The sequence below is a fragment of the Pteronotus mesoamericanus genome, unplaced genomic scaffold, assembly GCF_021234165.1.
Source record: "Pteronotus mesoamericanus isolate MK-2021 breed Mesoamerican mustached bat unplaced genomic scaffold, CSHL_Meso_final scaffold_174, whole genome shotgun sequence".
Classification (NCBI taxonomy): domain Eukaryota; kingdom Metazoa; phylum Chordata; class Mammalia; order Chiroptera; family Mormoopidae; genus Pteronotus; species Pteronotus mesoamericanus.
The window spans coordinates 20,986,399-21,000,348 of NW_026555309.1; the positions used below are offsets into that span (position 1 = coordinate 20,986,399).

The 13,950-nt window shown below is 36.1% G+C and overlaps 1 protein-coding gene across 5 annotated transcripts in view; it reads right to left on the bottom strand.

Annotated features, from left to right (window-relative positions):
• UBR5 (ubiquitin protein ligase E3 component n-recognin 5) overlaps positions 1 to 13,950 on the bottom strand; it is a 123,214-nt gene that overhangs the window by 34,917 nt on the left and 74,347 nt on the right. For all 5 annotated transcript variants that reach the window (XM_054590346.1, XM_054590344.1, XM_054590343.1 and 2 more), the window contains exons 23-34: positions 10,623 to 10,774; positions 10,091 to 10,186; positions 9,608 to 9,731; positions 7,506 to 7,603; positions 6,568 to 6,716; positions 5,954 to 6,045; positions 4,653 to 4,799; positions 4,429 to 4,547; positions 4,221 to 4,347; positions 3,997 to 4,126; positions 2,034 to 2,194; positions 1,675 to 1,914 (exon numbers count right to left, since the gene is read on the bottom strand). In XM_054590346.1, the coding sequence (XP_054446321.1) occupies positions 1,675 to 1,914; positions 2,034 to 2,194; positions 3,997 to 4,126; positions 4,221 to 4,347; positions 4,429 to 4,547; positions 4,653 to 4,799; positions 5,954 to 6,045; positions 6,568 to 6,716; positions 7,506 to 7,603; positions 9,608 to 9,731; positions 10,091 to 10,186; positions 10,623 to 10,774 (1,635 nt within the window). The remainder of the gene's footprint in view (positions 1 to 1,674; positions 1,915 to 2,033; positions 2,195 to 3,996; positions 4,127 to 4,220; positions 4,348 to 4,428; positions 4,548 to 4,652; positions 4,800 to 5,953; positions 6,046 to 6,567; positions 6,717 to 7,505; positions 7,604 to 9,607; positions 9,732 to 10,090; positions 10,187 to 10,622; positions 10,775 to 13,950) is intronic.

The window sequence follows — 13,950 nt, forward strand, 5'->3', positions numbered from 1 at the left end:
TGACAAGGCTACCATGGTAGAGCTTTGACAGACGTACCTGGATTTAGAGTGCAGACTACCCCATGAGACCTGACAATAAAGGAAAAGTTGGGACACATACACTGGCATATGGAGTAGTAAGAACAACAGTGAGAGAGCACATATTCGACATCAACTCAGATGGAACCCAAGGACTAAGACTTGGGAACTGTCTAAATACTAAAGTAGGCCACACTCATTCACACACAGAGGTTCAGAAAAGAGGAAGAAGAGTCTTTAGATCTTAAAGATCTTTATTAAAACATTATCACATATACACTTGTGATTTTATTTCACACTTGTCATTTTATACACTTGTGATTTTATTTCACAACAAAATCACACTTGAGAAAACCAAATAAAATAACCAATATTTTCTAAAAAGCTCTAGAGCCTTAGAGAGAAAGAATGCATGGACATGGACAACAGTGTGGTAACTGCAGGGAGAGGGGAAGGGAGGACGTGGAAGAGGCATTGGGGGCAGGGGAGGGGACTGGCAAAGGAAAAATTTTTTTTAAAAATATTAAATTGCATCTCTAGAGCCTTGCAACTCAAAAGTATGGCCTCTAAACTAGCATCTTCAGAATTATCTGACAGTTTATAAGAAATACAGAATCTCAGGCTCCACCTAGACCTCCAGAATCAGCTTCTGCATTTAATAAAACCCCAAGTGATTTGCATGTAAAGTGAAGTCTGGGAAGCACTGTGCTAAATAAAATATACTAAAACATTTATTCTTAGGTTCCAAATATTTTGACTCAATGAGCTTACAGCTGGCTACAGAAACTATCAAATAAACGGAAAAGATGGCCCTGCCTGATGTGGTTCAGCTGGTTGGAGCACTGTCTTGTAGACTAAAAGAAAGTTCGCAAGTTCAATTCCCAGTGGGGAAACATAACTGGGTTGTGCGTTTGCTCCCTGGTTACAGTGCATACAAGAGATAACCAATCAATGTTTCTCTCTCGCATCGATGTTTCCTTCCCTCTCTATCCCTCCTTTTCCCTCTCTCTCTAAAATCAGTAAGTATGCCCTCAAGAGAGGATTTAAAGAAAAAAAAGGAAAGATGAATGAGATTTAAATAACCTTGTTAACTAGAAACTTTTTATTACTGAGTAGTTTTAGCCTTATCCGGGAAGCAATTTAAAAAATTTCCTCCGGTATTTAAAAAAAAAAAAAAAAGTTAACATGGCTGTTGTAAGAGAATATTTTAAAACTCTATCATTCTGACTTATTTAGATTGTACATAATTTGCCCCTCTACCCCAAGACTTTGGACACAGAGAAAGTTATATCTTTTCATTCTTCAACTTGGCCTTCCAGCAGGCTATTATTTAAAGTTAAGAAGGAACAGAAAGTAATGATGTCTACATAAGTCCTAGGTAACCTTTCTTCTCATATTATTTTATTGGCATAATAAAAATAGTGTCTTTCCAAACCAAAAAAAAAAAACCCCACAACTGTATGTCTATTAAACGTGGAGACACATGTATAATTTTTAAAGTGCCTTCACATGTTCCAAACAAAGTAAAACCTTTACCATTTGTTATACAAATGATTGTGTACATCACCTGCATGTTTATGGAAAGGTTTTAGTAAGGCAAACGTAACATTTCCAGAGAAAGAATTAATTAGAATCTATTATCAGGCAGAAATTTACCTGCTAGACTGGTCAGATGACGGTCGTGGTGGTAGTGGTTCCACTGAAAATAATTCTTCACTGCCCTGCATAGCGTCTATGCTGGTGCTAGCCAGAGTGAAAGGTGCGGTTGGGCGTGCGATCCCCATTCTGACAGGAACAATCAGCGACTCTGCGACATTGCACAATTCCTCCACAGCATAAGGGAGTAGTGCCTGGAATACTCGCTTGCATTTTCCAATTGGTTGTGGAATAAAGTTGCTAAAGCAAAAAGGACAATATAGGAAGTCTTTTATGAACCTTTTCATGTACATAATGTTATCATTTTCACAAATTTATGCAAAATACTATAAAAGTCAAAATCAAAAAGAATGTCTTACTTTTTCTTTTTGGATGAAGCCATTTCCACGCTAAGAATGACAAAAACTCTTGCCACTGAGCGCAAAAACCTCATTGTCACAGCAATAGCTTCTTCCCGACGTCCAGGTGTATATTTGTTTTGGAGTTCTTTCACTAGTGTACCTAGTAGAGTATCTAGAAGCTTTAAAAAATTATAATCACTCTATTAATGTTGATACATGTTAAAAGATGTTTAGACATTCATGAAATAAAAAGTTTTAGCACCTTTTCAGACTCAAAATAAATTTAACCAAAATATTTACAAAGGGAGTTATTAATTTATGCCACTTGCCTACCACTGTGCTTGATTCATAAGTCTCAAATGCCTGATTTCTTTTTTTCAGTCTCATTGTCCTATGTATAGCAATTAATATTTAGAAAAACAATAAAAAATATGTCAAGTCAGAGGAAGAATGCATTTCACTTATTACAGGGCACTTACTGAAGCAGCAAAATAGATTCAAGTATTTTACTTATTTATTTTAATGGATGTCCACAGAGATCATGGGGGCCCTTCCATACACAAAACAGCGGGAAGTAGTCAAGTAGGAACAGCCGCAAGTGACAGATCAAACTGGCAGAAAAACATGAGGATTGATAGAGCATGACTCCTGAATATAAATCAAATGATGAGACCCTCCATTTCCTGGGATATTATTCTGTTTCCCACCATTAGGACTGGTACTACAGTTCAAAAACCATTGGACTGTCAGTAACAGGGCGAATATTTCTTTATGTTAGCAGTGTGCGCACTGAGATTTCTCCAAGGACATATCCTGACAACCTGCGTGGAGGAGGAGACGAGCCCCTGCCTCAGCTATGGCTCATATTCAGCAGTGGTGATGGTAATGAAATGAATGGCTAGGCTGCTTTACAAGAGAAACATGGTTTACTTCCCCAAGGAATGTTGTGATAAAAGAGGAAGGGGTGCAGAGAAGGAGGGGATGATGTGTGAATGGGGTGCAACTGGGGACTGACCGGAGCCTAGAGAGAAATGTTCAGAAGAATGGAGAACTTTTTGAATCAAGTATATCCCTTAATGCCTATGAATGTGGCGAGTGAGAGCAAGAGAGCAGGAGAGCGAGCGAGCAAAAGGCTGGGGGGAGAGAGAACGAGCGAGAGCAAGAGAGAGAGAGATTTTGACTGGAATTGTTTCGTGCCAGTATCACATGGACCAGGGATACTGGGCAGCCTGTGTGGGATTCAAGTATTTAAATTAATAAATTCATAATCCCAGCCCTGTCACTTATTATTATTAGTCATTATTAGTACTTCCTACTCTCATTTCTATGCATTGTCTATCATACAGATATTAAAGAGAACACCCAATTTCATGTTTTGTTTTTTTTAAATGTTACTTAAAATAACTGTTATTTTCAAATTGCTGAATTACATTCCAGTTAAGTGAGTTAACTCTAATTTGATTCATCAGTCCACCATTATTGCACCCATAAGTATTTCCATTTTTTAATTTTATATTATTCTGTGACATGACTTTTTCTCTCTCATATCATAAATTATTTCCTTATGACAAGTTCTGAGGGCAATGATACCTTTATGGCTCTGGGCACTACTAAGGCCGTGCCACCCCATTAGTGTGAGTGTTCTTTTTACCATAATCTCATCAGCTCTGGGTTTTGTGCTTTATATTCTCTTCAAATTTCACAGCAAAAAAAAGTACTTAAAAGAGTTTGCACTGAGTTACTATTAATTTTGAACACCACTCCATACATTTTTATACTGTTGTTTTTTTCACATTTTAGGAATTTATTTAGACTGAAAAGAGCTTCTACTATTAACTGAGACATTTACATCACCCCAAAACTTCCATTACCCTTAATGTACTGCTTAATTAGAGCTCTGAGTACTTACTAGTTTTAACTAGTTAAATTACAGGGGAACATCCTTTTCATGCACTTGTAAATAATCGTTCAAAGGACTTACCAAGATATCCGCTGTACACTTGACTATAAGGCAATGAGTGAAACAGTCCAGCCGAATTGTGCCACTTTGCTGATTGAGGTATACTTGCTCTTCTGGCAAAAGATGGCCTATCCTACTGCTGGCACTCAGACTTTATGGGGAAAGAAAGACAGAATGCACTATAACTGCCTTCATGAATATGGGAAATACATTAAGTCTTAAAAAAAAAATTAATGAATACATACGGGTCTTTATTTTCCTGTGATCCAAACATAATCATAGATTTTAAAGCATTCCAGTCCTGTAGAACGCGCTCCAGTGCAAGCTGGGCAAATCTTGGGGGCTCTAAATCATGATCAGGCATATCTGAATCTAGAAAGAAAGGAAATTATGGGTTAGACAAAAATAAACATCTGTTTTTCATTATGTGTCATAATTGTAAAATCTACTCACCTTCAGGATTGGCTGTTTTTCGGTTACGATCCTCCCTGATTCGAGGAGGTCTGTACTGGCAATGCTCCACCGTCTGCCTTGCAACTGTTTGCACTAAAAAGAGTAAGAGGTGCTCTCCCCTGCAAAACAGAACATTGTTGTGAGGGTAAGTGTGGGGGTGGGGAGGGCTATTTAGATGTGCTGTACTTTTTCAACCTAATTTATGTCCTAAGAAGCCCACTTGCCTGCTGTTTGGCAGAGTGACCAGATTAGTAGCAGTGAGCAGGCGATAAAGCAGATCAAGACGAGCAGATTTCTGTCCAGCGATTAGAGTTTTACATTTACATTTCTCCCAACAATCACAATACGCTGTCGGTGACGTCCGTTTCAATCTAGAAAGAATTCATACACAAACATAAGAACTTTTTAAAGAAGATGAAGGTCTATATTGAAATTATGGAGACATAATTCATTGAAACCAAACAAAAGCCTTGTTAATGCTTAAATGCAAAGTGCAACTGTAAACATAAAAAAGGATTACTTAGTGGTGTGAAGTCTATAAACACAACACAAAACTCTAACAGGAAGGGGTATGTTATAAGTGACTTGGGTATAGTCACTTTCTCTGGAATGTCTTCCCCTTTCCCCACAGCCCCAGTTCAGTTTGAGTGGTCTTCCAATGCACATCTAATGAACCCCAAAACCCTTAGGGATAGATGCTTCTTGCTAGTGTCCTCTGACAGGACTGTCAACTCTGTGAGGACAGGGACTATCCTGTCCACCACCACTATACTTTCTAGCACAATGAGTGCACTTAGTAAGCAATGAATGAAAAAAGATTATCACTTTTAGATGTTTAAAATAAGGAAGACAAATAGCCAAAATTCTTTTAATGAATATCATAAATAAGTATCAAGACAGTATCTATAAAATTTTCCACCTGTCCCGTATAATTATTTATTTTAAACCAGCATGGATAGTTTTTACAAACCAATTCTCTCAACTGTAATATCTACACAGGTCTGGCAGTTACAGCTGATGTCCTTACGAGACTGAGGCACACTGCAAATGTTAGTGCTGGGGCATATTATTGTTTCTTAAATCTGTGACAACAAACTATCCACAGTAACTCTACTGCTGAATTGAAAGGTTATTAAATTTAGTTTATGACATAAAATGAAGCACAGGCCAAACATTCACTATGATTCTCTTAATGCAATTTCCACTACTAGACCCTTCTAACAGGGGACCCAGGACTTTGGCTGGAGTATACAGACAAAAGCATCCTATTCTGTAGCTGTATCTCAAAAGATTAACCTAATCCTAGTCACGATGTATGATCACATATTCCTGTGCATATCAGCCTACTTTTATTTAAAGAACAAACATTTATTCAAAGTACACTTTGAACCAAGAACCATACTTTAATACATAAACTGGCTTAAAGAGGACAAAATTATTAAACAAAACATGACTTTACATAAATTATTTTAATGCAGAAATATGAATCCAAGCAGTTTATAATAATAAACTAGGTTATACTCACTTGCAATCATGACCTTTATGACAAACTCTTGCACATTCTGTACAACAACAGAGTGACTCCAGCAAGCCACAAGTTCGACACTCAAAAATATCCTGAAATTGAAAGAGTGTACTTAAAAAAAATGATATGTATACCTCATCATAATAATTATGTCTGGTATTTTGTAAAACAATTCAATTCCAACAATAGCAGAGCAAAATTAATGTGCTCTGGAAACAGAGTAATCGAAAGAGTGTAGCAAACATGCATTTAACAATATTAGACAAATGCAAATAAAATTATTACCAGTAAGATAAAAATAACTTACATCATCCAAAAAAAGGATTATAGTTATAAAATCTATATCAAGAGTTGTGGATTGGATTATGCTACCCAGTCAAGATTTCTAATTTTTATGATATCCCATAACTAAGTTAAGGATCAACTTCTCTGCCTCATTTATTTAGGAATTAAATAAAAATTAATTTTCCTTGGAGAACTTTGTAACTAAGAGTAACAGGGAATAACAAACTTGCAATTCAAAGCTATACACTATAATAATTCTAGTGATGGTCACAGGGAAAAAAAGACCATCTGAAGATAGCATAAATATAGGGAAATGTAACACAACCAACCTGATTAATGTGTTCTGCTCCAGTCCATGTAAAACTGCAGGTATCGTTACAACATAAGACATATAAAGGAGAATCATCAGGGTTGGTACCTGATGGGCAAACCATTCCCATAAATACATCTTCCTCCTTTTCACTTGAGGATACTTCAGCTAAAAATATTAAAGAAAGGACTTAGTCACAACCATCTACTACTTTCCTCAAATGGAAAAGCTCTAACATTTACAGAGTATAAATCAGAAACTATCATATATTAATTTAAAAAATTGATATACAAAGTCATGCAAGGAAATCCAGTCAATTCTGGTGCAAAGTAAAGCAAGATACAATTATATCATAACCACAAAAGAGGACAAAAATATGCACCACATGTCAGCCACTTAAGTCCTTAGCTCTGAGCTATGCTGCTAGGATTCAAGTCTAGCTCTATTTAACAAAATACAGACAATCACATCAACTATTTAGCCAGTATTTTAAAGAGGATAACTGCTTTAATCTTTTAAAGAATGAATGACAGGCATCGATACTCCTTAATGCTTTCTATTAAGCATGAATTCCAAGTCAGAAGGAAGAACAGTAAGATATCTGACTTATAATTTCTATAAAATTCTATTACTACCACCATTTTAACCACTGGCAGGTTTTATCAATAATCCATCTTTATTTTCAAAAGGTAAGCTGTTACACTGTACATTATGGAAACTTCTTGAAATTTAAAAAATTTACAACAGCTGCTTTTTGATGAAAAGTCAGAAGATATAATACACTCGAAATTATACACACAAACACATACACAAAATAATTATCTTGATAGTTTCTAATCAACTATATAATTTCCACATACAGAAATTAAGTCTGAATAATTATGGTGTTGCATGTACAGAGTAGAATGTACTCAAATTAAAAAACAAGCAACTCATTTGAGGCTTGAAATAAATTACCTTTGGCAATTTTCTGGGCTGTTTCTAAGATGGTAATTGCAGCAGGGTAAGCTCGGCCACTTACAGCGGACATAAATGGGGTCATCCCTCTTGCATCCCTAAAATGATCAAAGTTGTACATAAAAATATTAATTATCAGCTATTTTTCTTTACTGACTATAAAAGAAATACATGTTCATGATGAAACAAAAACCAGTTACATTTTCTTAAATAATGTCCCATCTCTCAAAGAAAACCACTAGTGGTATTTTCTGGTCTTGTATTATCTCATTTAAGAAAGCAAGCCACCTCTGTTGAATCCTTGTCTCTCTAAACCATGTTTCCTTTCTTAGTGACACTATAGACCAGCAAGGGCTCTAGAGTCAAACTAATACTTTCTAAACATGGGGCAGGAATAGGCTCTATTCACACAACTGTGATGATAAAATATTACTTAAAAAGCTTTTAGCACAATGCTTATGAATATGTACTCAATAAATGTTACCTATTATTATTATGCATTTTCTCTTAAATACATGCCTTCAGTATTCTTTACTGAATTTCTACTCCCCCCTGGAATTTCCAAAATTCCAACCTCAACTATTTGTGCCTCCCTCTCTCATCCACCATAGCAACTACCACTTCAATGAGGACAGTACAGTTTCAACATCTATACATGCTTACTTGCTAAATCTACTTGGGATTTCCCAGTGTTCCCTCACATTCCAAACATCTAACCACTAACGTCATCTTTCTCCCCAAATCCGCTTTCTACCTGACTTCTCAATGTCAATCACTAATATCACCGTCCCTCGTAACTAAGACAAAAAAAACTTGGATTCTTATGAAATCTTCCTTCTAGATAAATTTTTTACTTTGCATCTAATCTTTTCCATTTTCAACAACTCATCAATTCAGTTTATTGCAACACACATATTAAAGGCTGAAAGAAGGCATAGAAAAACATAGCCTCAACTCTAGTCTCTACTCTTGCCTAGTTTAATCCTTTTTATATCGCCATCACATTATTCTTCTTATAATCCCACTTCAATGCTATTACAGTCTAAATAAAGCCATTATTCAGGGTATTCAAACTGAAAGAAGAGAGGCCAAAGTGGTGGCTTTAATCTAACTTTTCAGATTCACTGGCTACTGTCCTCTTCTGACCATCCACCTTCAATTAGATGAGTTACCGTTTCTTAAAATACCTATACTTCTCCCTATCTATGTTGTCGCTCACTCTTCTCCCTACCTCATGGCTCTACTCAAACTTCATCTTCATAAAGCTGCCTACACTACAGAATACACACTTCTCTTCTGTTTACTCCAAAATATATGTGGTCCCTCCTATCACAAATTAATGTCTCAGCTCTGGAAGCAAGAGACAGGCCAAGGCTGGAATTCTAGCTGTTACTAGTTTTATAACCCTGGGAAAGTTAATTAACCTCGAAGCTTGTATTTTCAAACATAAAATGGGAATAGTATCACCTACTCCAGACATTAACTGCTAGAATTAAAAGAGTTAATGCAGGTAGAATTTGGCACAGATAATGGCTGTTTTGTTTTTTTTTAAAGTTTAGTTATGAATTTGTAAAGAAAGGTAAATAATCATGTTGAAAGCAGGGATATAATCTATTAATGGTTAATGTGCATTTACAACAGAATACTTTATCAGAAACTCTGCATAATCTCATGATGCAGCCTGCGGAATCATCTGTGCAGTTTTAAAATACAGGTTCCAGACCTCAGCCCAGGCCTACTGAGTCATACTTCTAGTGTACAGCTTGGGGGAGAATCTGTATAATTTTTAAAGTTCACCAGGTAACAGTGCTGGAACTAATTCATACATTCACATTTGAGAAAAATAAAATGCTGTGATCTTTTCAACATACACACACTCAGATCAAGCTAACATAAAATCACTTTATATTCATTTAGTGTACACTATATTTTAAGGAGAAGGCATCTTTCCCTGAAGAAAGCATGGTAATAGAGGCAATACAATCCTGGATTCTGATAAATTATTTTAAAGTTGCGTAAGGTAACTGTTGTCTTCCATTACAAGAAAATCAACTTTAAAGGAGCTAAGCTGAATCTTATCAAAAGAACGTTAAAATTCTTACTTGGCAGAGAGGAGTTCCCGTAGATAGGGCTGCAGAACAACACTGTCACATAACAATTTTAATATAAAATGAGCATTGGCCTTTCGATCCTTGGATTCTACTACAGATGGCTCTGTGGAAGGACCTGTAATTAAGCAGATCCATTTAGTAACAAAAGTAAACAAGACAGAGTGAAAGAATATTCTGGAATAACATATCGAGTATATACTAAATAAACCACCAGAAAAATATTCTAGTATTAGTAATAAATTAATAACTTCATTAAAAACAATTTTAAAACATTTTACAAATCTCAAACGATGAAATATATATACATGTACACCAAAATTTCACTGACATATGGAAGATAATTCAGAGTATTAGACGCTTTTCAAGCCAAGGAAAGTCGCCTTGAGATAAAGTGTGGATCTGTAAAACTTATTTCCAAGGTGTCTTTTGTTATCTTCCAAATGCCTAAGCAAATAAAGTATCGGAGAGTCTCACCTGGAATGGTGGAGGTGCTTGGTCCTTGACCGGTGCCGGTGGCCGCTGTGGTAAGAGATCCCACAGCAGGGGCCAGGATAAAATCAATGTCACCATCTTTCAGTAAACAGAACAGCAGGATGTATATCATTACAGGCAACATAGCCCTAACATGTTCTCTTAACTGGCCTTAAGGCTCTTCTGTGCAAGCCAAACGATAAATCGGACAGAGGTTTAAGAATACACTTCTTTTCCTAACTATAAGAGAAGGAATCTGCTAGGTAATTTGTTGACTTATCTTGATGTGTTACTAAGGCAGCTTCCTACCAGTATGGAAATATTTCAGTAAAAGAGGGATACCTGACTAGAGTTTCTAGAATTTTAATATTTAAATTACAAACCCCTTAAAGCAATCTTTATAACTAAATTCATTATAATACACATTAGGCTACTTTAAAATATTTCAGATTTCTCGATATCCCATTAAAAGCTCAATTTCTTTTCTTTCGTAACCTTGTCTTTTTGTTAAAAACTAAATGAAATAACACCTTACCAGGATCCATTGCAGGAGGGTCAGGAACCCAACTAGGGGGCGCTATGGGGGGCGAAACTGGATCCTGATGGTCACTGGACGAAGCTCCAGCTTCATGTCTACCCAAACCAGCTGCTCTCAATGACCGTCTCATCATTTCCCGTAATCTCAAACTAGAAGAACATGGACAAAATCAAAACTCACTACCATGACCAAATGTAATGAAAAGGTGCACAGAACTTCTCATCTGAGATCAAAGTTTGTTCTACAAGCAAATACTCCAGGCAAGGGCAGTGAGGTACAAATGCCAACTCTGGAAGCACAGAGCAAGTCAGCGAGGAATCAAAATGAAACTGAGGGTTCTTAGTACCCAGTTCAGCTTACATTAAAACCACTATATTAAGCTCCCACACAAACTTAAGCGCAGGGAACAAGAGTTGTGGTGAAGTTTAGAAAATAATCTTTCATACAGTTAAGACAAATGACAGCTGAATACTAAAACAAAAAAATTTTTGCCCCCTTTATAATCAGTAAGAATTAAGTTTAATAATAGACATCAGCAAATAGACTGATTAGCACAAAACTAGCAGAGACTGATTTAGCCCACTAAATCCTTTTGTGATCTCAAAAGCAACTGAACTAATATTCACAGAGTAGTTTTAAAACAAAGACCAATTTAGATTGTTTTTTTATACAAGAAGTTATTTTAACAGTACAACTTGCATCCCAAGTAAATTAATGAGTGAAAATGGAGCTTGTAAAATGTGTTGTTAGATTAATATCTGGGCGTAATATTTTTTCCCCTGCTTTAAAAAAAATGCTGCACAGATGTGCACATTACTAAAAGAAAGAGAGAGATTTATAAACACAGACCTCGTTAGGGGAACTGGTAACTACCTACCTATACAAAAATCTGTACCTCTGAATAACAGCTTACAAAAGCTACAAAATTAATACATTAAGAATTAACAGCAATTAAAAGAGCGCATGAGGCTAATCCCTTCAACTCAAACACAATTTTAGAGCTTCTAAATGAATAAAGAATAAAAATTCAATTTTAAGGGCCAGGCAACACACAAGGGATTTCGTTCTTCCTTGCAAGCTGAATTCCAAAAATATGACATTTCTGATGTAAAAGACCTAACATCTTACCAGATAAGCATTATAATGTCTACAAATAAGTAACTTAGATTTTTATTAATGTTTGAATCTCTAATTATGATTTTTTAATCCGAGAGTAAGTGTGTTTTTCCATAGCAATACATTTTCAATTTTGTAAGGAAATTTCTATTTAAAGCATTTACAAAAATTTCTTTTAGAGGCTACTTTCAAGAACATGTCTATTTTTTAAGACTTTTGTGTAATCATGGACCTCTGGAAACAGAAACATTCTTTGGAAGACTGCAGAAAATTTTAGTGTCTCAAATAGTATCTTAGTTATTATAGTATTCACTATTTAAAAATACCTAGAGTTAATTTTTATGTTATCAATGTTTTTCTCTTTCCCCCAATTTAGAAATCTGAGTTTAAGAGTTTTATAATATGGATGGGAGCAGGTCACAGTGATTATTTCAGATGAAGTCACATTTCTGTCCAAAGACATCACCCACAGGGAAGGCAGGCTCCTTACCAGTAACAGCACACACCAGGGTGACTGTTCACACTGTGATGCTCCTATACAATTTCACTTAGGCTCAATAATAACACTTAGCATCCTAATGTGTCTTACTCAAACCACACACAGAAAGAAAAAAAAAAAAAACAGCAATAATTGGGAGGCACTGCAAATAACCTGAAAAAAATGCATTTTTTTGGCTCATCAAGAAGGCTTACACCAGGGTCACACTCAATGCCTACTGGGCCCAGGTGATAAAATAAGGTGAGGAAAGGGCAGTCAGGTATAAGAAGTAGGAAGTAATGGCAAACTAGCAGTGTACATGCTTATCTAAAGACATTCAAATTTTAAAGGAAAAAAATTTCACATTGCACAGGCCAAACAAAATGTATGGGAGCTATTCTCCAACCTCTAGATTAGAGTAGGCTAAGAATAAGTGAAGGTAAATGGAGACCATAGTCTCATCTTGAACTTGCAAACTCCCAACTTTGTTGTTGTGGTGTAGTCAATTCAATATTAAATGAGGGGACCATTCCTCGTCATTAAAAAAAGTTGTCCTTAACCTCTTTTCTTCATTAGGTCTTGGAAACATTTTTAAGTACAATGCCCAGCTCCTCATATAGATTCTTTAAAAACAAAAACAAAAAACAAAAAAAAGAAAATTATTCTTCAAGATGTTGTACACAATTCATGAAGATTCACCTGTATCCTCAGTGGCTGAGGACAATACTGAGGAGATACCACCTTGGCTGCTAAGGTTCAGAGTTTTGACATTTCTTCGTATAGGCTTGCCTGGAAGTCATCGTATTTTCTGACAATATGGAAGAATTCAAGGATGATGTAATTTCCTCTTTGTAAGCACGTTATATCCATGCTACAGAAGCCTTAGAATCCAGTCATGTTCAAACATACCACTGTGACAAAAAAGCGAAGGTCATGTGTCTTCCAGATTAACAATCTCTAGAGTACATACACCTGCAATCAGATGCATCAATCAAGCTTTCCACTAAATCTGCCCTGTGTACTCAGGAACTATTGAGTCACATAACAAAACTTCTGAGTCAAATCATCATTTGAAGGCATTTAACAGTACTCCAGTCAACATTGAAACTGCATCAGTTTTGAGCTTACAGCTCATGAATCCCAGCCTGCATACTCATCAAGGGGCATCGCCTAGAAAATCCATTGTAGGCTAGAGGAGGGTTTCACTTCAATGAAGCAGAGTCTGTGGACTTCCTACTGCCCGGCGTGGATAATAAGACTCCTGTGCTTTCATCTGTTCAATCGGCAGCCCTGAGTTTGAACTGGGTAAGAGCACTGCAGTGAAATCTTCGGCAAATGCCTCAAAGGAGCTTACTCTGCAAATTATTTCTGTGAGCAACACATCACCCACTCTTGAAGCTCCTTTTAGTCTTTGCCTTCAAAATAATCCTTATATGAAAAAAAGATGCCGGCAGCACTGGCATTGGACCAACCATATCAGAGTCCAACTTGATTTGCACCTGTATTTTCCCTGAGGAAATGAAATACCTGAAATAATTCAGACACTAATTTCTTCATGAAGCATTTAAGTAGCTCTCCATTTTAAATCAAAATACTTTGTCTGCTTAGTGTAATCCTAAACAAACAAGCTGGTCATCATTTTCATTCTGTATAGTCTATATAATGTTTTTGAACTGTTTTAAAGTATAATTTGGTCACCCAAAGATAGTATTTGATATATCTCACTTCAGG